At 40.0% G+C, this 27893-nt stretch overlaps 1 protein-coding gene across 6 annotated transcripts in view; it reads right to left on the bottom strand.

The window, feature by feature from the left end:
- Window positions 1-27893, bottom strand: part of LOC101880744 (serum albumin) — a 42653-nt gene that overhangs the window by 6928 nt on the left and 7832 nt on the right. For 3 of the 6 annotated variants that reach the window (XM_031044711.2, XM_031044715.2, XM_031044712.2), the window contains exons 3-7: window positions 4507-4567; window positions 3643-3775; window positions 2520-2734; window positions 1672-1804; window positions 495-592 (exon numbers count right to left, since the gene is read on the bottom strand). In XM_031044711.2, coding sequence (XP_030900571.2) covers window positions 495-592; window positions 1672-1804; window positions 2520-2734; window positions 3643-3775; window positions 4507-4567 — 640 coding nt within the window. Of the gene's footprint in view, window positions 1-494; window positions 593-1671; window positions 1805-2519; window positions 2735-3642; window positions 3776-4506; window positions 4568-6089; window positions 6214-27893 lie in introns of all 6 variants that reach the window. The other 3 variants (XM_005144136.3, XM_031044714.2, XM_031044716.2) reach the window with 2 other exon arrangements.

Here is a 27893-nt window from a genome sequence, read left to right as displayed (position 1 = left end):
TTAAGTCTTTTTTAATCTTAAAAACATAGCTTTGATAGTAACTGTGATACTGCCAAATCTGACTCTTCCACTGATTTAAGGCTCAAACTAGAAACTTCTTTAAAAGAAACAATAAACAAAAAGCTTGCCAGGAAGTGCCATGAGTGCACTGTTCTAACTCTGCATCTGGAAGTGAATTATATATGCTAGTGTTTTCTTAGAATGATAGGATCACAGGAAGGTATGGGTTGGAAGAGACCATAAAGCTCATTCAATTCCACACCCCTGCCACAGGCAGGGCCACCTTCCACTAGACAAGGTTGCTCCAAGACCTGTCCAAGCTGGCCTTGAACACTGCCAGGGTTGGGACAGTCACAACTTCTCGGGGCAACCTGTGCCAGTGCCTCACCACCCTCACAGGGAAGAATTTCCTCATAGTGAACAATTTTCCTTGCAATTAGTTTCGGGTTCATGTTAACAAGCCTACTTTTTACAAAAAACTGATTGGAACTTACTTTGCTTGGAAAGTTCTCTCACCAAACTTGTCGAGGATTTCACAAGAATGCTGGTGTTTCAGGCTTATTTTCTTGGCTTTTTCTTTTATGGCACCTGCCTATAGTAACAGGATGCACATGGTCACTAAACTTGTCACATTTAATGGACTGAGAATAAAAACAATCTGAAACTCCCACTTCAGATGCACAGCAGGTCCTGGTTGAGTTAACTCTGCTGAAAAGCCAAACCAGCTAAGAACTCCTTAGGCAGTCCTAACCAGTTTGCAATCAGCACTGCACTTCCAGTCTATATGCTACACCTTATGGCACAGTGCAGTTCTACAGATATGCTGCTGTTTGCCAAATACTTCAATGTGATTGAAGCCTGTGGCTTCAAAGGAGCCTAAGTTGTCTTAAAAAGCACTGCAGCGATTATACAGAAGTCACTGAGACTGAGTTGGACACAAAAGCAAAATTAGGCTCAAGCCATTCCCACTGCTAACATGGAATCTTAGCTATAGCTCTCTGAAAAGCAGAGCCCCTTGGAAGTCACCTGCTATCGAATCATTGGACTAACTCATGGTTAATCCTTCTCTACAAGTTCTTCATACCAAGTTTTTAATGAACAGGAAAATTCTACTTGTTTCTCACTCTTTCTCCTCCATTTGCTTGAACAACAAATAGAGCAAAAAGACCTCTTGTACACCTACACACTGGATGAGGTGATAGCATGTTAGGCTGCCAACAGAGAGTCCTCATGCCCTCACGCCTCTCTGGTAGCATGCCTTCCTGCTACAGTTCACCACAAATGAAAAATTCCAAGTGCTACATATTCTTTAGATTCAGCACATCTGCACAATACTCACAGCTCCCTGATAACATGTTAGCAAAGGGACAAAAAGACAAACTTAGCTATCTATGGTTTGATTATTTTGTTTTTTTGTTTGTTTTGTTTAATTAAAAAAAAAAACAACAAAATATGAATTTTTACTCCATGTTAGTTTCTACAGACCCACATACAAATGTTTACTGAAAACCGTCCTAGGAAAGCAGAATGTTGGAATTATAAACTGTAATTTAACATTAGCTATTTAAAGTCACTTCTTCCTTTAAAGAGAGTTGTTACTAAGATCAGAATAGACCTTTATGCAGCAGAACATTTGCTTAGTTTTCACCCACAGTGAAAAATTGGATATACCTTTTCATCCAAACAAGCATCAACGTCAGTCTCTTTGCAGCAGCTCTGAAGTGCATGTTCATAATCAGCAGCCAGATTAAGGATTGTTGGAGCATACAAGAAGGGGGTTCTTCTTGCAACAGAGTAGATGAAACTGTGAGGAAAAGAAAAATCTAAGTTACATATTCCAGTGACAACAGCAAATGGCCTTAAATCTTTTAGAGCTTCCATAACTTTTGAGTTCAGAAATGTAATCTACTTTCCTAATAAATATTTTCGATGGGAAACGCTCTCCTAAATCTCAGTTTCCAAAGCGGAGCTCAGTAGCAATGACAGGTGGATTAACTCCTTTTATTGACAGCCATCTAGATTGATGTGCATATGGTTTGATTTTTTTAAATGCATTGTCAGATACTTGAAAATTGTGATTTTGAGTGTGAAAATTATTCTATGGCCATTTCACCAAGATTTTCTTGCTGATTTTTATTCTTCCTACTGTTATCTTTCTTCATCCTCTCTAATTATGAGAGTAGTTGGAGACTTGAGCAAGTAAATTATTAAGTAAATATTGGAAACACTGTGTTTTTCGGGGGTTTTCTGAGGAAAAAAAAAGAAGTCCCCCAAGATTTATAGAATGTGATCCCTTAAAACCCATTTTTTAATGAAAAAACCTGTGCTAGCATGGAGTGAAAAAACGTGATCAGAGCTTTGGCTATTTAACAATTGAGCAACTGATTTACACATGCAAATATCAGGTTGAACTCTTACAAATTCTAATGTCTTGCATGTCCATGCACTCTGTAGAGCTTGGAGATCCCTCTTCTACACACCTAAATGCTTAAAGAGTACAAAATAGCGATTTTTCTTACTGTCCCATGAATGACACCCGGTTGTCCTGGTACTCCTTGCATATCACATCAGCAGCTGGTCTCTGGTATGGCTGAATGAAGTCTGGCTTGTCGACTTTAAATGACAGGAAGCACTTATTTCTTTCAGGATCAGCCTTACTACAGCAGTCAGCCATTTCACCATATGAGTCACGGAGCTTTTCGACTTTGCAGATTTCATCCAGGAAAATAGAGGGCTGTAAGGGAGATGCTGGGGGTCAGAATTATTCCTTATAGACAGTATAATGTACAACATACTTATCTGTAAAAGAAAACTCAGATTGATAAGTAAATACATTTTTACAGAGATAGTATTTAGACCATAAATCAGAATAATCCATTGTTTTCAACACAATTTCACAAAGTTCTATTTTATGTGGTCCAGTATCAAAACTGTTACAATGCTTTATTGAAAAAAAATAATTGTAATTTAAAATACTCTGTGCAAGACAGAGATCTCCTTTTACTTCTAATATGACTAAACTGAATTTTCAGATGAATTGAAGCAGAATTTGAGATTCTACTTGATGATCAGGTTGCAGAAACCTTTATGGGGAACTAATGTAGTCATGTCATTTGGTCTGAATGTTAGAGCTCCCAAGAACAGAGGCATCTGTCTTTCTGAAGCCTGCTAGACACCCACGGATCTTCCATACTTGCAAACTTCTTTTGTTACCTCATCTTACAGGAGTTTTTTTAAAACTTCATAAACTAAGTACCTTAAATCAGCACACATACCTTTTCAACTCATCCCAGTGTGAAAACCCACACATTTTGGTCACCTGAATATCTAGAATAAGACCTGTATTTTACTGCTGGGGTACTTGTACTAAATGCTAACATTTATTTCCAGGCAATGCTGAACTTAATGTGCCTGTGTGTGGTGTCTGGGCTCCAGTACGTGGCTCCACAGATCACTTAGGCATTTCTGAACTGCAGTTTCAGAACCCAACACAACCAAGTTCTTTGTTTCAACACTAAAATTTGAGAATTGCCAATGACAACAGCCACACCTGAAAGGATCAGGTATAAATCCTCAGTGAGGATGATGCTGGTAGCTACACAGAATGAGAAGAAACACAGTACCAAAGGATTCATTGCATACCAGTGATTTTGTGCACTCAGGAGCATCCTCATTGGCCACACACTTCTGTGCCAGATCAACAACATCTTTTACCAGCTTAGACAGTCCCTCGTAAGAACATCTCTGGAGATACTGGGCAAATGTGATCATGGCACTGAAACACAAAGCACATTTTGGGATATGGAGATAAGACACATTACAGCTAACATTTTCAAAGGTGCATCTGGATACTAAATTGTTCAAATTCTGTGCACAAATGCTTAAATAGAGTACCATGAAGAGCTTAGTAATAGATCCCATATCCTTCCACTTCTCAACTCCTTTCTAGAAGGTTTTCAGCCTTACTCCCCAAGAACAAAAGTCTTGGATAATAGATTAGAAATAAAACAAAAAAGACTATGACTTGAGTTTTCTATTGCTTTTACCAGTGGTAAACTAAGCTGGGTTTTGTCATTTTGTTACAAATTCTGATCTTCAGACTGCCTTCTTTCTGAAGTTGGTATGTTTCTGCCAGGGCCCTCTGCCATTCCCAAAACCAATTTCAAAAGAAAATAATTGAATTGTTAAAAAAAAACTGTTGTGGGTTTGGTTGGGTTTTTTTGGTAATGTCACAGTCCAGCATAACTGTTTTCCCATAAGAAACACAGGCTTTCTCATAAGGTTTGCAGGGAGTTCTTTTTCCAGAGAGCATGAAAGTCATAGTGAGTTTTGCAGGTCTTAACATATTTGTAGGCTTTGTATACTAACAGTAACGCTAACTCAGTGCCTTCAGTGAGACACATACACTCTTCACTTGCTCATGTGGTGTGTTTTAGTTTCCCTTTTTTGTCCAGTATCAACAGAGATGGAAAACAATCAGAAAATGTAAGTGGAATGTTCACTTACACTGCCTTAAATGTCTCCTCCTTCAAGTCATTGTAGCGATGGGCAATCTCACTCTTGTGCTCTAGGAAGAAAAGCAGAGAACAGTGAGGTTCCCTATCCCCCTGGCTGTGCTAGGCCCATTAAGGAATACCTGCTGGGAACCTTGGGTCAGATTCGCAGAAGGGTACAGCATTCATCCAGTTCTTAAAGGAATAACTTGAGGGAGTAGCATCATTGTTTTGAAACAGCCCAGGCTGATGCTGAACACTTGTCAAATCCCACCTCTGGCACACCATTCTGGGTAATCTGTGCTGATGTTCTGGGAACTTCAATCTAAACCTCTTTTCAGCCACCTCAGCTCTTTGATGTCTCAGATGACCCTTCTTGTCCATTTGTCTGTAGACACCTGATGCTTATGCACACTCATCTTTCTGAAGGAGCCCAAGCATGTGATTTTTAGGATTTTAATACAAGATTTACCTCTGCAAACACATACTTACTTCAAATACTCAATATGACTGCTTTAGCTTACTGTTAAGGGTTAGCAAACATGTCATTTGAGTAACTGACACCACTATCATGTCCATGCTACAAAGAAAGGAATGTAGCTGTAGTTTGATGAGAGCAAGCATCAACAGAATTTTCTCTTTTTGAACACAAAATGATTAATTTGGCAGATTCAATATTCTGGTTCCAACCAGGGCATATCATCTGTGCACTCTGAGAGAAGAAAAGCAGGTAAACACCTTCCCTTGGTCCTCGTGGTAACAAATACAGGTTGTAGTTACACCTTGCTCTTGGTGAGAAGACTCCCATGAGATTTCTTCAACAGATACTGAGTCATATGGCTACAGTAATGAATGAGATAGACTGGGGCAGTCATCTTCGTCTAGAAATACCATTCAGATGCATTTAGAAAACATTAGGAGTAATTCTCTTACCTAATGGAATATACCTGCTTTTTTGGTGCAGAAAATTGTAATGAAAAGATTTTTTCCTTGCTGCTGTTCATTGGCATTTCCAGCCAGTTCCGGATAACTGAATTTGGTTAAATTTTCACGTTTCAAACAAAAATCAAAAATATTAGTGGAAAAATGTCTAGGACTGCCTGCAGAAATATTTTCTTGACAAATGTCTTAAGTTTTATAATACAGGGAGAGATAAAACAATGAGGAGGTTTTGGCTAGCCTTCCTATAGCCCTAATTGAAGTGCAGATTTTTTTGTTTTCTGACCTGCTTATGCGAAAACTGTCACCTTTTACTGGTGAGGAGCTCACATATGAACTACCATGCGGAAGACAGCACTTGCGAAAGTACAGTGCATCCCCTTTCTCTGCACTGGAAAGTAACAGATGCTGAATAATCAACATCTGTTCATGCTCTACACAGATGCTGTAGAGGGGTGTCAACAGACTTTCTCACCCAGTTAAGTTGTCCTGTTCTAGCCATCTCCTCATGATTTCTTCATTTAGTTTCTTTTCAAGTCAATCAAGTTTATCTCTTCTCTTTGGATCAGGCTTGTAAGAATTGTCCATGAAATTGCATTAAAGACATGAAATTAATATAGCAAAGACTGCAAAGACAACTAAGTGGTTCTTTCTTACCTGCCCCTCGAGCGACTCTTTGCAGATTCCTGGAACTGGCAGAACTTATGAGGAAAATAAATGAAATTAATGTTACCCACTTCATGGTTGCAGATTATGATGTGGGTTAAAATGATCAGAAAAGCTGGAAGATAGAAGAGAAAGCATTTGCTTATATACTCTTTCTTACTTGAGTCTGTAAAATATTAACCATAGAGCTGGCAGTTGTAGGTTTCCACTTGGCCTGAAGAAGATTACAAAACTTGGACTGTCCTTGCAAAAATGAATTTGATATGCTTTGTTTATTGTGTTAGTCTGGGCCTTTTTGTCCTGAAAAGGTTGAACCTGCCAGCACCCAAATAGATAAAGTTTTGCGTAAATTTCCTTATCAAACGACAAACAAGGAGTTCAAGGCATCAGACAAAAGTATCAAGTCTAATCCTAGAGCTGTGCTTCTTTCCTTTTTTTTTTTTGCCTTTATTTGTTCAAAAGCAAAGCATGTTGGAATTGTACAGCAACTATTCAGCCAGATAGGACAGAGTTCACATACTCACTTGTAACTAGAGAACTGTAATTTTTAATCACTTTACAAAGATGATATGGCTCACCCAGACTTTGGTATAAGAAATACAGACTGGTAAAATACAGAGCACAAAGATACAGGTGAACAGCATCTCCAATCTCAACTGGCTTCCAAATTCTTCAAGGAAGAGGAAGTAAGGGTGTGGAACAGGTACCAGGAAATCTGAACCTCACTACGCATGTAGCTCCAGAGTGGAACAATTTCCTACAGTGGATCTGTGTCAGTCAGTTGGAACTGACACTTTCACATTGTACAGGACTGCACTTCACGTCAAATTTGGGATGTACACCTTGGGGAACATCCAAGAGGAAAGCTGAGGTGTTAGGTCCCATTCTAGCGTTCTGTGGGCACTGCTATTCACCAGGAACCAGAAAACAGGCAAATACCCGTGTAAACATTTGCAAGAGCTGTCATCTCCTGGTTTTTGCAATTCCTCATTTGTACTGACATGCTCCCAAGAGTAATCTCTCCATTAAGCACCACTCTCCTCTTCGAAAATCTCTATTGATAGGTTGCAATTTAGCAGATTAGACATAGGAAGAACTATGAAGGTTGCACAAAACCCTGGGACATGGAATGTAATTGAAAGTTGCTTTCCAGGACACTCAGTGAGAGGCTTCAAAAAAACCCATGACAAATATAAAGTTGGATCCTTACTGAGTGCACAGTGATGTAATTCCATTGTGGGAAGACAGAAAGGTATTCTAACACTTCCATAGTTCTTCAGGTTCCCTTTTCTACTCTGTTTTATTTTCCTTAAGTGGGAAGTTCTAACACAACTCTGTATTATTCCTACTGTGAGTAATATAAACCCATTTTCTGGACATTTGGCAAAAAAAACACCAATAAACCTTCACTTTGTTTCTGAAATTGAGATTTTAAACATGTCTTAAAGAAACCAAATGACATGTCTAAGCCTAAAATACTTGCAGGCCATTTTCATTTAGAAAGTTGTCAAGGCAATGCGTCTTGTCTTGCAGAAAGACCATTCAGTTCTCCATGAATAACCATGTAACACTTAGATGATTTTACAGAATAGTTTGATACATGAAATTTGTACTACCTGTAGCTTTGGCAAAAAAAAGTTCACCATTTTTCCATTTTTTGCATTATCTTTATAGGTGAAAACCAGCATTCTTGTTAGTGATTTAAAGAAATGAAGCTCTATTCTGGGAATTAAAAGTTTTTTGCATAACTTTTGAGGGATGTAGGTTGGGAAGCCATATTTGCAGAAAAGCACCTCAGTGTGGAATGGTTTAGTGTGAGGTGTCCCTGCCAATGGCGAGGGGGTTGGAACGAGATAATCTTAGGGTCCTTACCAACCTTAACTATTCTATGATTCTATGAAAATGAGATTATTTTCAGGTGGTTGTAGCAAAATCACAACTTTCTGGAGAATGGTGGGAATTAGGTTGAACAATCTTTCAGACCTGTGGTGCCTAGCAAAATCCCAGGAAAGAGCTGGTTGAGCACTTCAGTGTGTAATTGGTTTTACTGCCCAAAGAAGAATCCATCACTAAAGCATGGATCTTTTGATTAACCTGTAACCTTCAGGATGGCTGAAGGCTACCTAAGTTTTTGCACAGCCTCTTAAATCACTGACATTTGGACAGATCAGCATTCTGAGTTTGGAGACTTCTGTACACATTTTGCACTGATAAAAAAAGGTGAGAGGAATGGTGGATACAGGGGCTTAACAGCACTTTTTCCAAGAGCTCAGATAAAATGAATACCAGGAGCTGACTCAGCAATTCCAATGAAAGCCACTATAAAATAGTATAGTGCTTTCCTACAAATATCAGCTTGATTTACCTGCACCATGAATCTGTACAGAGCATTCATCATAAACACCCATTTAGGTGTCTTGCTAACAGCTGTAAAGGATGGTAAAAGGTAATCAGACTGGAACACTGCCCAAGTCCAAGCAGTGAGATGTGGTGGTGGCAAATCATGCCTTAGAACAGTGTGGGAAATGCTGTCAGGCTGTCCCAAGGCAGTCTTCAGGAAAGGACAGCTAAGGACTGAGAGGTGAAAGGATTTTCTGTCACCTTTGAAGTTAAGCACAAGAAAAAGCCTCACTATGCAATGCTGCATCTTGAAAGTTATCTGGAATTTTCCCCAGCAGCATTGTGCAGTGTTAGCAAGAACATGACTGGTCCCCTAGAGTTAATAGGTAAGTTTGTAATACAGGGTCCATGTTTATTTCTAGATATCTTCTGTTGTCTGTCCTGTACTTCATGCCAACATTTCATATAACTGCTGAAAGCCAATGTTGATATTTGTTTAACAATATTAAATATTATACTGAGGTTCCTCTTACCCAATTCTTCTATACTGCACTGAGTATACTTCCAACAAAAGTATCCCAGTAGTACAAAAAGGATGCATCAATTGTGTTTTAAGACAAATTCATTTTCATACGCATCTATGTCTGAAGTCACAGCTAGCAACTAGTGCTATTTCAGATGTGGGGGACTAAAGCACAGCAATGCCAAGAGTAATTGACCTGGCAATAAAAGGATGCATCATATTTAAATATTCCATCACAGCATGTTGTGCAAAGTGGAAGTGTAGATACCAAGTGGATTACTTCACTCTCATATTCCCACTGGTGAAATAGCTCCAGGGACACCTATTTAACCAGCTTCTGTTTTCATACAGCCAGGCTTAATTCTTCAGTCGGTGCTGTGTGCTCTTTTACACTGGATACAACATACTTAGCATGGATAAGGAAATGCCATGGTAGAGCCATTGCTCTCAAGGAATTCCCAAACCATGAATTTTACACTAACACTTCCTTTATCAGAAAAAAAACACCCATTCATGTCTGTGTTCAGCTGGTTTGTGCTTGAAGGCGGTTGCTGCAGAGTGGGAAGCATTCAGAAGTTGAAGGAAAAGTTATTCATGTATCACTAGATTAATGTTCCTACTAAAAGTTACGTGAATATGGACCAAAATGTACTAAAATTGCATGACTTTTTGAGTAACAAATTTGATGTATCATCATAAGAACCACTGCTAGAGCACTTGTGGAGATAAGTCTTTTTTTCAAAGCGATCTCTCAAAAAATAAGATTGTTACTAACCCTCTAATTTTGTGGCCCTTAAGATTATTTACTGCTGTTTCCTGTTTATTTTAAAGACTAAGAGATTTGTTTGCGTGACTGGACCGTGAGCTACACACCAAACCTCAAGAGGTTCACGTGCCAGGATCACAATTACTGTCAGTAGCATGGTTCTGTTTTGGAGATGGTTCTGTTCTTTGTTTTACTTTGGCTTTTTACTTATCTCATGGTAACAGGAAGGAAGGCAGCCCACCAGCATTTTTTTTTTCCTTCCTCAAGATGAAAAATAGCCTTCTGTTGAAGTGGATGGAGCCAGTAAAAAGAATGCTGCTTCTCCTCTGTCTGCAGGTGGAATGATGCTGAAAAAGGCATTGCAGTCTCCTATTTCCAGCCCTGTGCCTTAAAGATATGTTAAGTAGCTGCTATTTTTTTTCCTTACTGGACTGTATCTCATTTTTTAAATCACTACAATTATCACTGTATACCTAAATATATGCCTGTAGTTCTCAACATGTGATCAGGTACCAGAGTTTACTTGCTCTGGTGTATTATATTTGCTATACTTATCATCAATGTTTGGCTCCCATGCAAAACAAGTCAAACATCTCCAACAAATATATGCCTTTATTTGAAGAGATGGACTCACAGATATAAAATGAGCAAGAAGGCCTATCTGATGAGCAAACATAAACATGGAAAAGATCTGATCACTGTGGCAGAATAGGCAAAGGCCTGCTATGGTGTAACTCACAGCATTCCAAGACAGTGCCTATCTGCTGGGCACATCCTCGGGTCTGACTCTGAACCCTTCACCTTGGGTCATCAGCCACTCCTCTGCAGGTTTACAGAGTTCTCTCTCATTAAAATAAGAATTTTTAAATCAACCAGAATGAGTATTCATATTCTCATTGCACCTAAATAATTCAAACACCAAACTCCAATAAGCTCAACTTGTAATTTACTTTCTACTCCTGCAGTCCTTTTCTGGAACAGATTCAGGACCAAAAAGCTACATCCTCAACACCAAAACAGTTTTACAAGCCTGAACTTCATGCCAACATCCAGAACACAGAAGTGAGTAGCCAGAAAATGCAGTATTTGGTGCTTAATTCAAAGTGGGAAGGAAGACCTCAGGCAGTGTATATTTTCCAGATTGCAAAGTTCAGCTTCAAATGTATATCCTGACTGCATAATTTGACACTGTGCCTTTCAAAGTCCATCTCAAGACACAAGTGCACACACACATATATAAATATATGAATGCCTTACATGTTTTAGGTAGTCTGCTAATTACCTGTTAACAGGGCATTTACCTTGGCAGGGGTTGAAAAACGGTTATTTCGCACCATTCTAGCATTAAAGGCCTTGCAAGCAGATGGAGGAGAAGCCAGTGCAAGACAGTTGTCTTTGTGCACCTTGCTGACCAGGTCAGCAAGATATAGGCTGCCTGTTTTCCCAGTTTCTCTATTGTCAATATTACTGTTTTACAGGGCTGTCAGGATTTATAGCTTCATTAAAGTGAATTCAGTGCTGTCTTCCCTGCAGAAGCAGTATCTGTCGGACACTTCAAGTGTACGGTTGGAAAATGGCTTGTGCATGGCCTTCTGCTTGAATTCTTCTGCTAAGCTGTTTACCTCTTGGTTATTTAGTAGGCTTCAGCCGATACACTCATTCCCTATTCTTCCTAGTTTGTCCTTTCCTTCACTGGCAATGGTAGTAATGCAAAGACTGCCAGCATCAGTCTTCTGAGTCAGCTTCTTCCTACTCACTGTGGCATCTGTGTGTCTGTGTTGCTGTGCTTGACACTACAGTGCTGAGAGGTGTACCCAGTAGTTCACCTTTACTGTTTGACTGGCTGTGATATAGTAAGATGTGACTAAATGTCTGTAGCCAAGTTGCAGCAACTGGCTCCAAACCAGTCACTGCAGTAACAGTGTCCACTGAAATGAGAGGTTGCTTTGCTTACAGTAATCACTGCACCAGTGTCTGACAAGACATATCATGTCCAAAAACCTAACTAATGGTTTACAGTAATGAGATAATTTAGGTACATTCCTAAGGCATACTGAGCTCTACTGGGAATGTTGCACATTTTCACTGTCTGACCCTGGGTTTACCTGTATGTGACATAGGTATTTACCAGGTCTTTTACCCCTCTTATAGTTATCTGCATGTAAGAAGTCAAAATGGCTCTAATGTATATTATCAATAATGTGTGTTTAATAGTATATTGCTTATATATGATGCCTTTTTTCACCTACAGAACTTCAAGTCATCAGAGGATTCTAGTAGCAGTTGTGACCCTCTCTGATCAGAGCTTATTCTTGTTTCCAGTTTCTGTCTTCAATCTTCTACACAGTTGCTTTAAATGTTGTTTTCCGTTAGGAAGAAAAATGTATTTTTGCATAGCTTTCTCTGTGTGATCTAGGACTGCTGTGTGAGAAATCATCTATACTCACCTCATGGTATCTCATATTCCAAGAGCATCATAGAACAATGTTCAGGGGCTGGGGAGGAGAAGTGTAGGGTACTTCATAACTACACCTTCCATAATTTGCAGTAGTTTCTGAATACTCTCCTTCCCCTCTGTTCTAGTGGAGCTTCCTACACATGCAGGTGATTGCAAGACTGCAAGAGCCTTCAGTTGGGTATTAGTAAAATTGCTTTATTGTTTAGATGAACTGTGTCTCTTCCATTTCCACCTTCTACTCATCCTGGCTGTTTCTATATACTAGACTGACATGGGAAAAGAACAGAAAATAAATATTTTTTAACAAAGGCTTTGATATAATGTAATAATATCTTTTAGATGTGGGATACCTTCTTTGTTGGTTTTACCTGCTGAAAGCAAGCTGTGGGTAAGTTAGCAAGTATGTCATATCTGGTGCAGCATTGAGTTAGAAATCACCTTGTTCTTCCATCTTCCCTACCTATATCTGTTAAAAAAACCTGAGTTCATACCTTGCTACGTTTCTCGTCATGTGTCTTTACATCCAAAATATTCTCTGTTTCAACATGAATCTCTAAATGTTTGAGTGCTGCCCTATGTTTTGAGTCCTGTACATTTGATCACTTGGGTATTCCACCATCCCTGCCACCTCATCCCACAAAATCCCCAATATGGTGATGTAGCTGTTTTCCTGATCAAATGACAGTTGCCAATATCATACTTTGGGAGCAAGTACAAGAATGGTTTTGTTTTGCCTTGGGAGGTAATACCTTACTGACTATAGCATTGTATTTTGACTCCTCTATCATACACTGAATTGCTTGAACCTACCTAAACATAGAATCTTCAGTACTAGGATGGCTATCAGCTGGCAAGGTCTGTGACTTCTCAGAATTAGGCTCTTTCTTCCATGTCCCCATGGCTTTTTCTTCTGTCAGTACAAGTAGGTAAACTCCAAAGTAGGTACTTGCTTTGATCATTGTATCTATTTCTAGTTATAAGGTAACTCAAAAACCCATCAGAGTGATGTTCTGCTGTTAGTGAAGTGCACATCTAATTACAAAAAAGATGTAGGAAAGAATTACCCTTGCTGCAGTGTTAGTTCATTAAGCCCTAATGAAAAAGAGCCTTTTGCTTCAGTATTTTCTAAACATTTCTTTGATATGCTATCTGGAATTTAAATTGTAAGTGGTGTGGTTTACACTTGCTTCATGATACAACTGTCAGTGGTGATTTTTTTGCTTTCACATAATTCTCCAGAGACCTTTGGAATCCAGTACATTTACTTGATCCCTAGAAACATATTTTGGCATTCAGTTTCCCACTTCCATGCTCTGACCAAGTTTTGCAATCTGAGTTTTTTGACCCACCTTTACTGGCTTTTATCCCAGACATGCCATGCCTCCACAGGAGCTCATATTCTTGGTAGCTGCTTGCACTCTTCTTCAAGGTGCCATTTAAAAAGCTGGCCTAGCTGATACATGTAGAACCAACAGACAGCTCATTAGTGTGCTTTTTCAACAGCACAGGAAGTACTGATTTTGTTCAAACTATTTTTATTTCTCTGCTTCATTTCCCAACAATTTTGATATATTTTTCATGTGTTTTCATGTTTGATAAACCACTGGATCTGTTTTATTTGTGCTTATGTTTAGCTGTGTACTCAATGTATTTCTAATGATCCTGTTTGTTCCCTGAAAATTCTCACAAAGAGGCCCTGTGGTTCATCCTGTCCACCGGCCTGTCTCTGCCAGGTTTCTGATAGCTCATAGATGGCATGCAACCCAAAGGAATTTTTGGTGGCACTGTGCCTGGAAAAGTACAACTGGTCTTGCTGGTTTTTGGCAGTTGAGAAGAAACATTCAGTGAACACAGTTCAGTCAAGAACCAAAACTGAAAACTATTGTTTGTCAAGAGATTGCTAATATTTCTTTCCTAGGATTGACCTACTTTGGGTTTAGCAATGAAAAAGATACTAAAAACTTCTGAGTAATGGCAGGAAATTTTTGGAGAGTTGTTTTTTGTTGTTTTTTTGTTGTTTGTTTGTTTGTTTTGAATTCGTTTAAGACATTTGTCTGTGACCTCCAATTTATGAAAAACACAGCTGCTAACTTTTTTATATGTGTAAGCAGGTGTGTTTGCTAAAATTAGAAGAAAAGTGTGTGAGCCATTGGTTTTGCACCCCAAGAGTTGAAACTATTGCCTTATGTCTAGAGGGGCTGTAGGACTGTGTAAAATCTCAGATTTTACACACTCTCAATTCTGCAGCTGGCACACCCAGATGTTACTACATCCCTGACAGCCTTTGCCCCTGAGCTCTGCTGACACTTTACATTTCTCCTGTTTTTTCCCTTGGTTTCATCACAAACTTACAGTTTTCCCACTCTGGCCTAAAAGCTGCAAGCTGTAAAAACTGCGTATTTTCTCTCACATGTCCATTTCCATAGGAATAGAATCTGTGTTACTGCTGTAACTCTTCTCTGGTTTTGTGCTTTTTTTTTTCTAGTATGGCTTCTGGATTTTTTTAGGTTTTTTAAGTTGGTTTGTTTCTTGGGAAGATACTAGGTGATCTATTGCAGACAATTTGTAAATGTTCAGACATTAAGGAGAAAGAGACTGAAGACTGGTCCTGTTCTCATTCTTTCTTCCATTTCTGAGTAAGCAATTCCTGAAGGCAAAAGCCCTCAGAACTTTGAAAATTGGAAGGTTATTTTAAATGAAGCCCTGGTGCAGGGGTAGCATTTTCCACCTCAAATATCCCCTACTGCATTTGAAATTTTTTTTAGCTAAGAGTCAGGGCCTGAACCAGCACCTTGACAGGACAACAGAAGTTTGTGAAGCCATTTGCACATCACTGTTACTGTATGAATATGTCGGGGAGAATCCTTTCAGTCCTATATAACTGAACAAAGTTCTGTCACATCTGTATTCAAAACTATTGCTCCTTTCAGCATCCCTATCAGAACCCAGGTTTTCAATCTCATCAAAGCAAGTACCTGGATAGAGTAGGCCTGCTGCAGCTAGGACTGAGCCTCTTCCATTTTTTCAAAGCAGCCAGGTAAAGAAATTGTGAAAGTTGGGACTGTCATTTACTGACATAAAAAGATATTACTTTGCTATAATGAATTCTGAGGCTCCACTAATTAAATGCGAAGCTTTCTGTTCCTGCAGATGAAATCCAAAACCACAGTAAAAAATGTCAACATTTTTGTCTTAGCCTCAGAAGCAAAGTTCAGTCAGGCAAACCTAAGCATGTGTACTTTTCTGTCTGAAAAAATCAATTGTTTTTAACAACTAAAAGCTTTTTAAACAACATTCAAACAAACTGCACTTATTAGGTGATCTCTGGCTTTTAGTTCCAGGTCCAGTACTGCCGGAAACATGAACCAAACTCTCAATGACATTAGTAGCACATAATGACCTCCTAAGAGGAGGAATGTGATTTGCAGCAGAAGCAACAAAATGTTCTTTCTGCCAGATGCCCTTCTCCTTCATATGTTCTCATTTACCTGTATCTGTTACGACATAACATGTAATACTGGAAACTTGGGATTCCCAATGTTAAGGAAGTGACTAAAAATAGTATGAAACTGAGGAAATGTTGCTTATTTTTTTCCTCTGGGGTTAGTGCCTGCAAACTCTGATTTTCAAAGGAGCAAATTTTTTTGGGGTATCTAACTTGACAGCCTTCAGGAAGACCTGATTTTCAAAGTGAGGTTCCTCAGTACATTCCAAGAATCAGAAAAATTTTAGCTGAGACCAAAAAAGCTGATTCAGCTTAACAAAGATCTGTATGGTTTGTGTGGTTCTCTTAAATAAGTAATAAAAAGACTGGTACAGACAGTCATATCAAAGGTATTAAGAGGCACCAGATAGTTCTGTGGCTTTGGCAGAGTCTTAATAGCTGTGTTGCTTTGTCATTTTTTGTTTATTTTGAATGTTAACCTGAGAACCCTTCTCAAGTCATGAAAAGAAATATTAACAAACTCTTTGCACATGAAGCTTTTAGTGCTGCCTTTTGGATCACTTTGGCAGTGGCTGTACTTGCTAGACCATTCCTCTATATTGCACTTCAACCCCTTGCTGACAGTCCTTGACAACTGCCTTCTGTTCCAATGGTTTTTTATTCTCAGAGTAGCAGTGGTTCAATCAAGCATATTCATAAGCTATCTTAGGTATCAAAAATAACTCATTAAATTAAGATGAATTTAGAATTGCCCTTATCTGGCTTCTGTGCTTTTGAGTGTATGTAAGTTTTTCACTTTTCTCCAGGACTATGAGTGCTGTAAAAACAGAGTGGGATTTGTCTTACTGAACTTCAGCTGTCTAGTATACAGAGACCTGAACTGCAAAGAGACTCCAGGCTTCCTCTGAAGTCAGTGCAGATCTAGCTGCTACAGCCACGAAGTGAAGGACACATCATCTAAAGCAGGTGTTTGATTTAGCAAGAAGAGGAATCCTGCCCTGTGTCCCCTTTGGTAATGAGAGGGGATCCCCCTGTCCCTGTTCATGAACAGCTAGTTGTATCACCTCACCTCTGGTGTCTTAATAAGTATTCTCCATGCCAGGGTTGTCTGAGGCTGCCAGATTCTGACTCCCTGGGAAGTTGGAAGCTGTGCAAATCATATGTTGAATCAAATTCCTCACAGTTCCTACTGGCAGAGTGCTGAACCTAGTTCAGAGACAAGACCTAGGACTCATCTCCTGATGCAAGAACAGGAAGCCTGAAAATGTGGAGAGCCTGATCTGAACATGAGTGTCATGGTTTCCAAGGTCCTGCTGCACAGTCGAGTGCTTTGGCCTGGTTGCTGTTAACACTGTAAGAGTTTGGGGATGGACACTTTGGCATCCCACAACACTGATGTTCTTGGCTTATCTCCTACAATCACCGGGCCTGCCTCCCAGCAGGTTTGTTAAAGCCAGTATGATTCCATAGGAAACATAACTTTGGGTTTCATCAAAGTTTATGGGAACTCTGATGATGCAGTGAAACATTTTGGATTCAACTAATTGACATTTTAGGTGAATACTGTGCAATAAATAGGCAGACCAAGTTTACTTTGCCATAATGGTTGCTTGATCAGAAATAGCACCAGCTCAGCTTTGCCTCTGCGGAAGACAACAGTAAAACTCAGGAGTCTGAGTGATGGCAGCACTGAATCCATGGGAAATTACCCTCCAGAATGTATTTGTCATCCCCAGGAATGATCTTTTGTGATCTACCACCAAAGCAGCTCAAGAAAGAGTGAATGTTTAACATGTCCAAACCTTTCAAATGACAAACATCTTTTAATCTGCTAACCCTGACCTATGTCCAACAAAAAATCCAAACAAATTAACAAGCTACAACACTATACTCTTGAACCAGGGTTCAGTCATGACCCACACTGACAAATGCCCAGTTCTCAGACAAGGAATGACAGAGTCCAGCTACTCTGCCTGACCTTGATGTCTCTTCTACCAAAACCAAGACTGGCTCGAGTGGTTATTAGCCAGTTTTTAAGTCAAACCAGTGTTTCAATACCAGTATATTGGTTATTAGCCAGTATTAAGACAAGTCTTCTAGAGTGGTTATTATTTTCCTCTTCAAACTTCTAGAAATGTGCAGATTACGTTGTTTTAGACTCAGTGACACTCTCAGAAGTGTAAGCCCACTCGCATTTCATGACTTCCAAGTTGTAAATGCAAATCTGAGTGCTGAATTTATCCTGCTGATCATAAGAAACAATCTTCAGTCTAAAAACTTGAAAGGTATGAAAAAGTCACCCAAAAGATGACTGCAGGCCCCATTTTGTCTTAAACTGACCATCTCATTAAACTGAATGGAGACCAATGTGACGTGAATTGTACCTGCAAAACTGAACTGTTTCGGCAGGCACCTGATTTCATGCCACCATCAAATGTAAACAGACCTTAAATTAAAAATATGGACATTTGAGGCAAGTATAAGATGAAGAGAACAAAACCATGCCAGTTTGTCATCCGGGTCTGCCTCTAAATTAAGATATAATCTCTATGGAAATTCAAGAATTACTTTTTTAAGACCTATAGAACCAGATCCTATAAAAACTTTGTAGCCATCATGATTTTAGAATAGCAAATGTGGAAGCCCTTGGCTGGTAAGTTTCACTGGTTTACTGGTAGCATGTATTTTTATCAGTCCTCATGGCATTTATTCATGATATATTGCACTGAATTTTCTATTCTTTTGAAAGAAAACCCCACACAGTTGTTATACCATGTGGCAACAAATAAAAACTCCCCTGAAATGGACTTAAGTTATTTTATCTTGCCACCCACAAAAAGAAAACGTCATGGTCAAGCTGGTCATAACACTCAGTACAGAATGGTGTAACATTGGAACTAAAAATTATTGTGTGGATAGGGTGAAATTTAGATTAGGTCTCCCAAGGAATTTCTGTGCAGTTTTTTTTTGTTTGGTTGGTTGGTTTCCCAAAGAAAAAGACTATTTTATTTGATTCCTGGTTATCAGGTAAGCAATCTGTCTACTTCCATTTCTGAAAGAAAAATCAAGTACTGCCTCCCTTTAGCATATAACTGTACTTTAAGTTAGATAAGAACAGATTTAAATGGGACCAATCAGAGGCTCCTGTCTATTTGGCACTGATATTGCCTAAGTAGATACTTGACAACTTAATAAGATTATCAGGTTTTCAGTGTAGGATTTTGAAATATATTCCACATTGGCCTAATTCTGGTCATGTTGAAGCCAGTGCTAAAACTCACCTGACTTCACTAGAAAGCCTGTTAGAGAAAAGTGTGTGCTTTTGAAAAGTGCCCTGCTTATTTACCCCAGTTGTTACCAGAGAACTGAAGATTCAAGAAATGAAGATGGGAAAAGTGCTGAATAATCAAGCAATAAGAAAACTTTTTTTTCTTTTTTTTCTTTTCATTTTTTCTTTTTTTTTTTTTAAAGTGAGGTAACATTGAAAATCACAGATTCGTTCATGTGAGATCAAAATTCAAGTCTTTATCCTGCCATGAGATCTGTGCAAGCAAGCATTTATACCAGTGGATCTTCAAATATAAATATGATTGTGTGTACAACGGTTAAGTTCCAGCAGAGACACTGGTTAACAGGAATGGTGTAGAAACAGTTTATTTTACAAAGGTTGACACAACTAGAAGTGGGATGCTGTTTTGCATGCAAAAGGCTTTTTATCTGGCCTTGGGTTTGGAAGGAAGAGGGTTATTTTACAAAACTGCCAAGAGAGATCCTATCTTGGATCTTCCCATTTAGACACTCTGTACTGTATTCTAAGGAAGTTATTTCACACCAAATGACACAAATATTTTTAGTCCAGCTGCCTGAAAATGCCCATGACACACAGCAAAAACTTACTAGGGTTTCAGTTACCTCCTGTGCATGAGGCCAAGATGGAACTTGGCCTCCACTGCAGATGGAACAATAGTGACAGATAACAAGGCTGCTGCAATGAGCTGTGGGGAAAGCACAGGCTGGAAGGAGTCTGCCTAAATGCAGAAGGTACAACTATGGACAGCAGAAAGCAGGTGCAGCTCAGATTATGTTGATACTATTCTAAAACTGATGTTCAGGCTTAATCCTTTCCTAAAAGAGAGCGCTGGCAGAAAAAGCTGCTATGTGTTCTGAAGTGAACAGATATTAGCATTTGGTAAGAACTAGCCTTGATCAATAGGCAGCAAGCCTTTCGCACGAATTCAAGTGGGAGAGGTATGCCACCTACTGTCAACAAAACTGCACAAACTGCGGTCCTACATGCTGAGAAAAACCTAATGTTCCTGTGGGCAAAGAATAGGCTATTCTTCCAGTTAATGAGAGACATCATTGTTACAAAAGATTTCCAATGACTAACTATTTCACCATAAAAAGTTTGTGAGGTGTTTCATCATACTTTGTTGCACTGCTGAAAGATGCTAAGACATAAAACCTTAGTAACATCTGAAAACATGTAGACACCACACAGCCAGGAGACTATCAGGTTGGAAAGGACCTCAAGGATCACCTGGTCTGACCTTTAAAAAAGATAAAAAGCCCATTTTATCAATTACTCATGCTAGTTTTGTTACAGTAAAAGCTGGTCAGAGAAACTCTCTAAGACTCATTTTGGAGCTTTAGAAAGCAGGCATTCTTTATTGCAGCACTGGATGCACACAGAAGTAATTTCGCAAAGGTGAGTGCACTGTCATTTGCTGACGGTGGCTATATATTTAGCATACTCATGCATATTCACAGGTTTTCCAGGAACTAAATATAATATTTGCACTCTAATTACACATGCACTTTCTTGCTGAGTGGGAGTCTCTGGTGGTCGCCAACAGTCTTCCTCACTGTGCTTAGTGAATGATCTCAATGCTTGCGCATGCTTGCAAGATCCTAGCGCTGAGTTAGCAGTTGGCATGTCCTTGCTTCTGGTCTGTTCCAGTCTCACTCCACTTTGGGTGCCACTCTGCTATTTTGAAGGCTAGCATCCTTGGTATTATTTACTGTCTCCTTAGTTATCAGTCTCATAATGTTCCTTCCCCTGTCAGCTGAACATTCCTTTCTCTGTATGTGTTAGCAAGTTAGAACAGTTTGCTGTATTCTACTATGTTAGTTTAAACACACACATACTATTGCTAGTTTAAACCTATAATTTAAGCCTAGAGTTTGACAGGTAGAAAAAACATTTAGCTTCTTCATGTTTGGCATTATGGAAACATATGCAGCACAAGATACTTGTCAAACACTGAGCAGAAACCACAGCAGAGAGAAGCATCTCATATTTTCCATTAGCTCTAAAGCATTAGAGTTTCTTTCATAGCTAAGTGGTCTGGAAGTGAACTTCATTAAACACTGGAGGGAATGATCATGTGTTGGTTAGTTAATTCCACTTGAACTACAAAAAAGCTTATCTTAAAAGGGTAAGAAGTGAAGGACTCAGCTACTAATCTGATGATCTCCAAAATGGTCTTTCATCCAGTCAGAAGGTGAGATTTTATGTCTCTTAAAAATAACCCCAAAAAAACCCAAATCAAATCAACCAACCAAACACCGCCCCCCCCCCAAAAAAAAACCCAACAAAAAAACAAAACCAAAAACCACCCCAAAACCCAACCAACAAACCAAAAAACTCCACAAAAAAATCCCCACAGAACTTTTTTCTGGAGCTGCAATTTTGGCTCAAGATGCTTTCTTCAGCTCGAAGTTCTCTGAAACCATATATGTCTTGAGAATTTCACTGGCAAAGTTGTCACCTAATGATTACTATTATTACTAGCTAAGAGTCATGTCGAATGCCCCTAACTCTAATGCTTTATAGGAGACATCATATAAAAAAGATATCACTGCCAAAATAACCCATTTCATTACAGCATACTTGTTCCCTAACAACTAACTCAGTTTCCTAACGTACCACCCCACAGCTGTTTCACATTATGAATGAAAAATATAGCCTAAAAAGACACATTTCTTTAAATCAGCTCCTTGGAAAGTTCTGATCTGCAGCATTCTAACTCACTCTGGGCCAGGCAAGTACCTGGGTGCAGGCTGCTGACCATGCTTTGACAACAGATGGTAGGAAATAACTCAATGACAGAGTAAAAAAAATAGAATAGCCATTATAGAATCATAGAATAGTTAGGATTGGAAAGGACCTCAAGATCATCTAGTTCCAACCCCCCTGCCATGGGCAGGGACACCTCACACTAAACCATATCACCCAAGGCTTCATCCAACCTGGCCTTGAACACTGCCAGGGATGGAGCATTCACTACCTCCCTGGGCAACCCATTCCAGTGCCTCACCACCCTCACAGTAAAGAATTTCTTCCTTATATCCAATCTAAACTTCCCCTGTTTAAGTTTCAACCCGTTACCCCTTGTCCTATCACTAGAGTCCCTAATGAATAGTCACTCTCCAGCATCCCTATAGGCCCCCTTCAGATACTGGAAGGCTGCTATGAGGTCTCCACGCAGCCTTCTCTTCTCCAGCCTGAACAGCTCCAACTTTCTCAGCCTGTCTTCATATGGGAGGTGCTCCAGTCCCCTGATCATCCTCGTGGCCCTCCTCTGGACTTGTTCTAACAGTTCCATGTCCTTTTTATGTTGAGGACACCAGAAATGAACACAATACTCCGAGTGAGGTCTCACAAGACCAGAGTAGAGGGACAGGATCACCTCCTTTGACCTGCTGGTCACACTCCTCTTGATACAGCCCAGGATACGGTTGGCTTTCTGGGCTGTGAGTGCACACTGCTGGCTCATGTTCATTTTCTCATTGACTAACACCCCCAACTCCTTCTCCGCAGGACTACCATGAATTTTCTTTTTGCCCAACCTGTAGCTGTGCTTGGGATTGCTCCGACCCAGGTGTAGGACCTTGCACTTGGCATGGTTAAACTTCATGAGGTTGGCATCAGCCCACCTCACAAGTGTGTCAAGGTCCCTCTGAATGGCATTCCTTCCTTCCAGCGTATCAACATAACCACACAGCTTGGTGTCATCGGCAAACTTGCTGAGGGCACACTCAGTTCTATTGTCCATGTCAGTGACAAAGATATTAAACAAGACCGGTCCCAACACTGATCCCTGAGGGACACCACTCGTTACTGGTCTCCAGCTGGACATTGAGCTGTTGACCACAACTCTTTGTGGCCATCCAGCCAGTTCTTTATCCACTGAGTGGTCCACCTATCAAATTGATGACACTCCAATTTAGAGACAAGGATGTCATGTGGGACAGTGTCGAACGCTTTGCACAAGTCCAGGTAGATGACGTCAACTGCTCCACCCCTGTCCATCACTTTTGTAGCCCTGTCATAGAAGGCCACCAAATTGGTCAGGCAGAATTTTCCCCTAGTAAAGCCATGCTGGCTGTCATCAAGCACCTTGTTGTTTTTCATGTGCCCTAGCATGCCTTCCAAGAGAATCTGTTCCCAGATTTTGCCAGGCACAGAGGTGAGACTGACTGGTCTGTAATTCCCCAGGTCATCCATTTTCCCCTTCTTGAAAATGGGGGTTATATTTCCCTTTTTCCAGTCATCAGGAACTTCACCTGTCTGCCATGATTTTTCTAATATGATGGCCAGTGGCTTTGCAACTTCATTCACCAGCTCCTTCAGGACCTGCAGATGGATTTCATCAGGTCCCATGGACTTGTGTACGTTCAGGTTCTTAAGATGGTCTTGAACCAGATCCTCTCCTACAGTGGACCCAAGGTCTAGGTTTTCACAGTCCCTGCGTCCGCCTTCCAAGGCTTGGGTGGTGCGGTCAGAGCCTTTGCCAGTGAAGATCGAGGCAAAGAAGCCATTCAGAACCTCAGCCTTCTCCAAGTCCTGTGTAGCCAGTTCTCCTGAAAGCTTCCGGAGGGGGCCTACATTGTCCCTAGTCTGTTTTTTAGCCGCTACATACCTATAAAATCCCTTCCTATTATCTTTAACATCCCTTGCCAAGTTTAGCTCCAATTGGGCCTTAGCTTTCCTAACTTGGTCCCTAACTACCCTGACAACATCCCTGTATTCATCCCAGGCCACCTGTCCTTGTTTCCACCTTTTATAAGCCTCTTTTTTCTTGTGAATTCTTCTCAGCAGCTCCTTATCCATCCAAGGAGGTCTCCTGGCCCTCCTGCTGCACTACTGAGCTTGTAGCAGGTGATCCTTGAATATTAACCAAGAGTCTTGGGCCCCCTTGCCCTCTAGGGCTATATCCCATGGAACCTTGCTAAGCAGGTTCCTGAAGAGCCCAAAGTCTCCTCTCTTGAAGTCCAGGGCAGTGAGCTTACTGCACGCTCTTCTCACTGTCTTGAGGACCTCGAATTCGACCATCTCATGATCACTGCATCCAAGACCTCCCTGGAGAGACACATTTCCAACGAGCCCTTCCCTGTTGGTGAGCACGAGGTCAAGCAAGGCACCTCTCCTCGTCGGCTCCTTTATTGCTTGCAGAAGGAAGTTGTCTTCCACACAATCGAGAAACCTCCTGGATTGCTTGTGCTGGGCCGTACTGTTGCCCCAACAGATGTCAGGGTGGTTGAAGTCCCCCATGAGAACAAGGGCCTGTGAGCGTGAGGCTTTTCCTATTTGTCTGTAGAGTTCTTCATCCACAGGTTCCTCTTGATCAGGCAGTCTGTAACATATCCCCACAGTAATGTGTCCCATCACCGATTTCCCCTTAACCCTGACCCACAAACTTTCTGTTAACTGATCACTTGTCCCCAGACAGAGTTCCATGATCTCCAACCTATCCCTAACATAAAGGGCAACTTCCCCTCCCCTCCTACCGGGCCTGTCTTTTCTAAAAAGCCTGTAACCTTCCATTCCAACACTCCAGTCAAAGGAGCCATCCCACCATGTTTCTGTGATGCCTATTATATCATAGCCCCGTAGATGTGCCCACATCTCTAATTCCTCTTGTTTATTCCACATGCTATGGGCATTTGTATAGAGGCATCTGATCCGAGCTCCAAATGGCTGGAGTGGCTAGAATATTACTACATTGCTCAGAGTATTTATTATAGGTGCTGGCAACTGACTGGGTGTGTTGGGATGGAATGATGCTCCCCTCCCCCAACACAACTAGTTTAAAGCATCCTTGACAAGTCTGGCAAGCCTCCCAGCAAAGCCACTCTTCCCTTTATCAGAGCAGCTCTACCAGACCCCAGTAGTCCTGGCCTACAAATGTGGGCCCCATGTCCAAGACACCCAAACCCTTGACTATGACACCACCCTTTTAACCATTTATTAACCTGTCCAATCCTCCTTGCCTTTGGAAGGTCCTCCCCTGTGTCTTGGAGAGTTGTCGAAAAGACTGAGCTCCAGAACCCCTGACCACCTCTCCCAGAGCTCTGTAGTCCTTCTTTATACTCCTCAGGCTACTACTATCTATATCCCTAGCACCCACATGTATCACTAGAAGCGGGTAATAGTCCGTGGGACTTACTAGAGCAGGCAGCCCCTCCGCAACATCCCTGATCCGTGCCCCAGGTAGGCAACACACCTCCCTTGCGACCGGGTCAGGGCGACAGATGAGCGCTTCTGTCCCTTTCAAGGCAGAGTCCCCTACTACTACAACCTGCCACTTTTTCCTGGTGGCACCAGTAGAGATCTTCTGTACCAGTGTACCAGCCGACTGTTTCTGATGCAAGTGCATTTCCTCATTAGCCCCCTGCAGGACAGCAAAGAAGTTCTGGGTGGGTACAGCAGATTTAGGAGGAAGCCCCTTGCTTTTTATTGCTCTCTTCCTCCTTTTGTATTAAGTAAGCAATTGTCTCTAATGTAATCTGTTTAACAAAACTCAGGTGTACCTGCTTGGGACTGACAGTGCACATAGGCGGATAAGTAATGTACCTTATTTAGAATATTCTAGCATACAAACTAAAACCCCCACATCTAATATTCCAGCGAGAGTCACAGAACTTTGCTATAGTGAAGTGTATAACAAAGTGATCAGCTTTTGCTGGGGTTTTGATTAGTAATTAAGAAAAAGCTTAACTTGGTGATGAGTAAGGATGTGCCATTTATTTGCTGCTTGTATTGCAAAGTATTTGTGTAAGTCTTTCAGAAGAACTTTTATTGAATTTTTTTATTGAAAGATCATCCTTACATGGGTCTTTTTAAATTAAAGAAAGCTATTTGGAATATAGAATGTGAAAGGTACTTTAAGATGCTATGTGACACTGACAAAGCATAGCATTCCAAACCTTATGAACAGCTTTTCTGAGTAGTAATAGTCAATAGCTAACAAAGAGGTGTGCAGGATTTGGGTATAGAAAGGTTACATATAAAGTGCTTTGCTGACTGCAAGTAGGCTAAAGCAAAGGTTTCAAATCTCACTGAAGTGGCATTTAAGAGCTTTGCTAAACATGGAGAGACTGTAGTGATGTCTAAATTTGTGAATTTGTGTTCATACTGACTTCTGGAATACAATGTTAAATCTTGAAAAGGAATATCTTGTGTGTAACTGAAAATCACATACTTGAGAAAATGAATCAGATGCTTTAGGTTGAGCTTGTTCATCAAAATTCACAAATGAGAATAAATTATCCAGATTTACTCACAAGACATTTACAGGTAAATGTGTATTTTGTCTACTGCAGCCCAATTCTAACGTACTGTCTTGTTGTACTTCCTCATTTAGAAATATAACTGAATTCATGTTCATAATTGAGAAAATCAGAGAATGACAAGTGACAAAATTAAAATTCACCCCATCAGCATTCTTTCCTTCCATGTACATGAAATGCTATTGATAAGAACAGTGCCTCAGGGACACAAAACTGTTCAAGACAGCACCTAAGTTTGTAATTAGCTTTAATTAAAGTCAATGGCAGTATATATGTCACACATGAAAGAAACCCTATCTAATCTGCCAGAAATAAATAACAGAGAAATGGGGGGGGGGGAAATTAAAGAAATTGTATTTTTTTGTTTTAATAAAAGAAATGTTTAAGAATCGAATGCTTTAGTAAAATGTCACTTCCAGAATATTGGGATGAGTAAGAATTTGTTGGTTCAGGCCCTCAATTCTGACTGGCTTTGATTTTAGCTGAAGATGGATTGCCAGCTTCTAGCTCCATCTACTGTGTCAATGTGAAATAACAAAAAGATTGATCTTTTTAAAAAAATATTTGTATCCCAACGTCTCCCTAAAATAAGAGATCAGGAATCAGCAATATATAGCTGTTGAAAGGAAATGCTTTGAAGAGAAGACAAAATGGCAAATTACATGAGTCAATGAGTAGAACAGCACACAGTAAACAATGCAGAGAAGGTTCTGTTTTGGAAAACAGGCTCCACAGGATGCTGGGGGAATCAGATAATTTTAGGCATTTAGACATTTTTTCTAATTATCATTTGAGCTCCATGAAAACATGTTTTTCGTCCACTTTACACTCCTTTTTGAGGTAGCAAAGAAATTTATTGCATTGCCTTCAGTGAAACCAAGATCTCACAAAATTTTACAGAGTTTCTCACCCTGTCTTGTCCAGGTGTAAACTAGCCTGATAGTATAAATATTTTACAAGCACACTGTCTGTGAAGATAGAAGAACAACAGCATGAACCTTGCTGTTCTGCATGTCAGCAGATGGCTGCCTGCATTAAGATCTCCTGAGCTGAACAAAGAGAAGCCGTCTCGAGGTCTGATTTCAGAACTAATCAGTTGTTTACTTAAAAAGTGGCTACTGTTGAAATTATCATTATAGACTGGCAGGACTCAAGCAAAACATGAAATGTAAGAAATGTTTAACCTCCTGGCTGATTCTTGGGTAGTCCATAGTTGATGCTACCTTAAATGTAAGTAATAAAAAACCTCAAACAACAAAACATTACTTTGACAAGTAAACTTTGATATTCAAATACAGGTGGTTTTATCTTCAGGGGTCTTATTCACAGTTTTGGATTACAGATCCATTATATATAAAATATAGAAAACCTTCTCTTTATCTTACCATTTGCCTTCTCTTTATTTTATCTTCTACAGCACTTGAGAGAATCAGAAAGAAATTTAGAATCTCATCCAGATGCTATGTACCGCTATTTGCTAGGACATTTTTATACTCACACAGGGTAAACATTTTGAAAGTATGTGAAGCAAATTAGGAACCTGAAACCTACTTTCAGACATAATTTCTGCATGTAACAATGTAAGTCTCAGAATAAGTTTTAAGATTACAAGTGCTTAAGAAATTTCTTAAATAAGGTACAGACTCCAAAACTAATAAATATATTGCAGAATAAATGTCTTTCTAGCT

The sequence above is a fragment of the Melopsittacus undulatus genome, chromosome 5, assembly GCF_012275295.1.
Source record: "Melopsittacus undulatus isolate bMelUnd1 chromosome 5, bMelUnd1.mat.Z, whole genome shotgun sequence".
NCBI classification, from domain to species: Eukaryota; Metazoa; Chordata; class Aves; order Psittaciformes; family Psittaculidae; genus Melopsittacus; species Melopsittacus undulatus.
The sequence above is the reverse complement of the archived record's forward strand: the minus strand, read 5'-3'. Positions and strand labels throughout refer to the sequence as shown.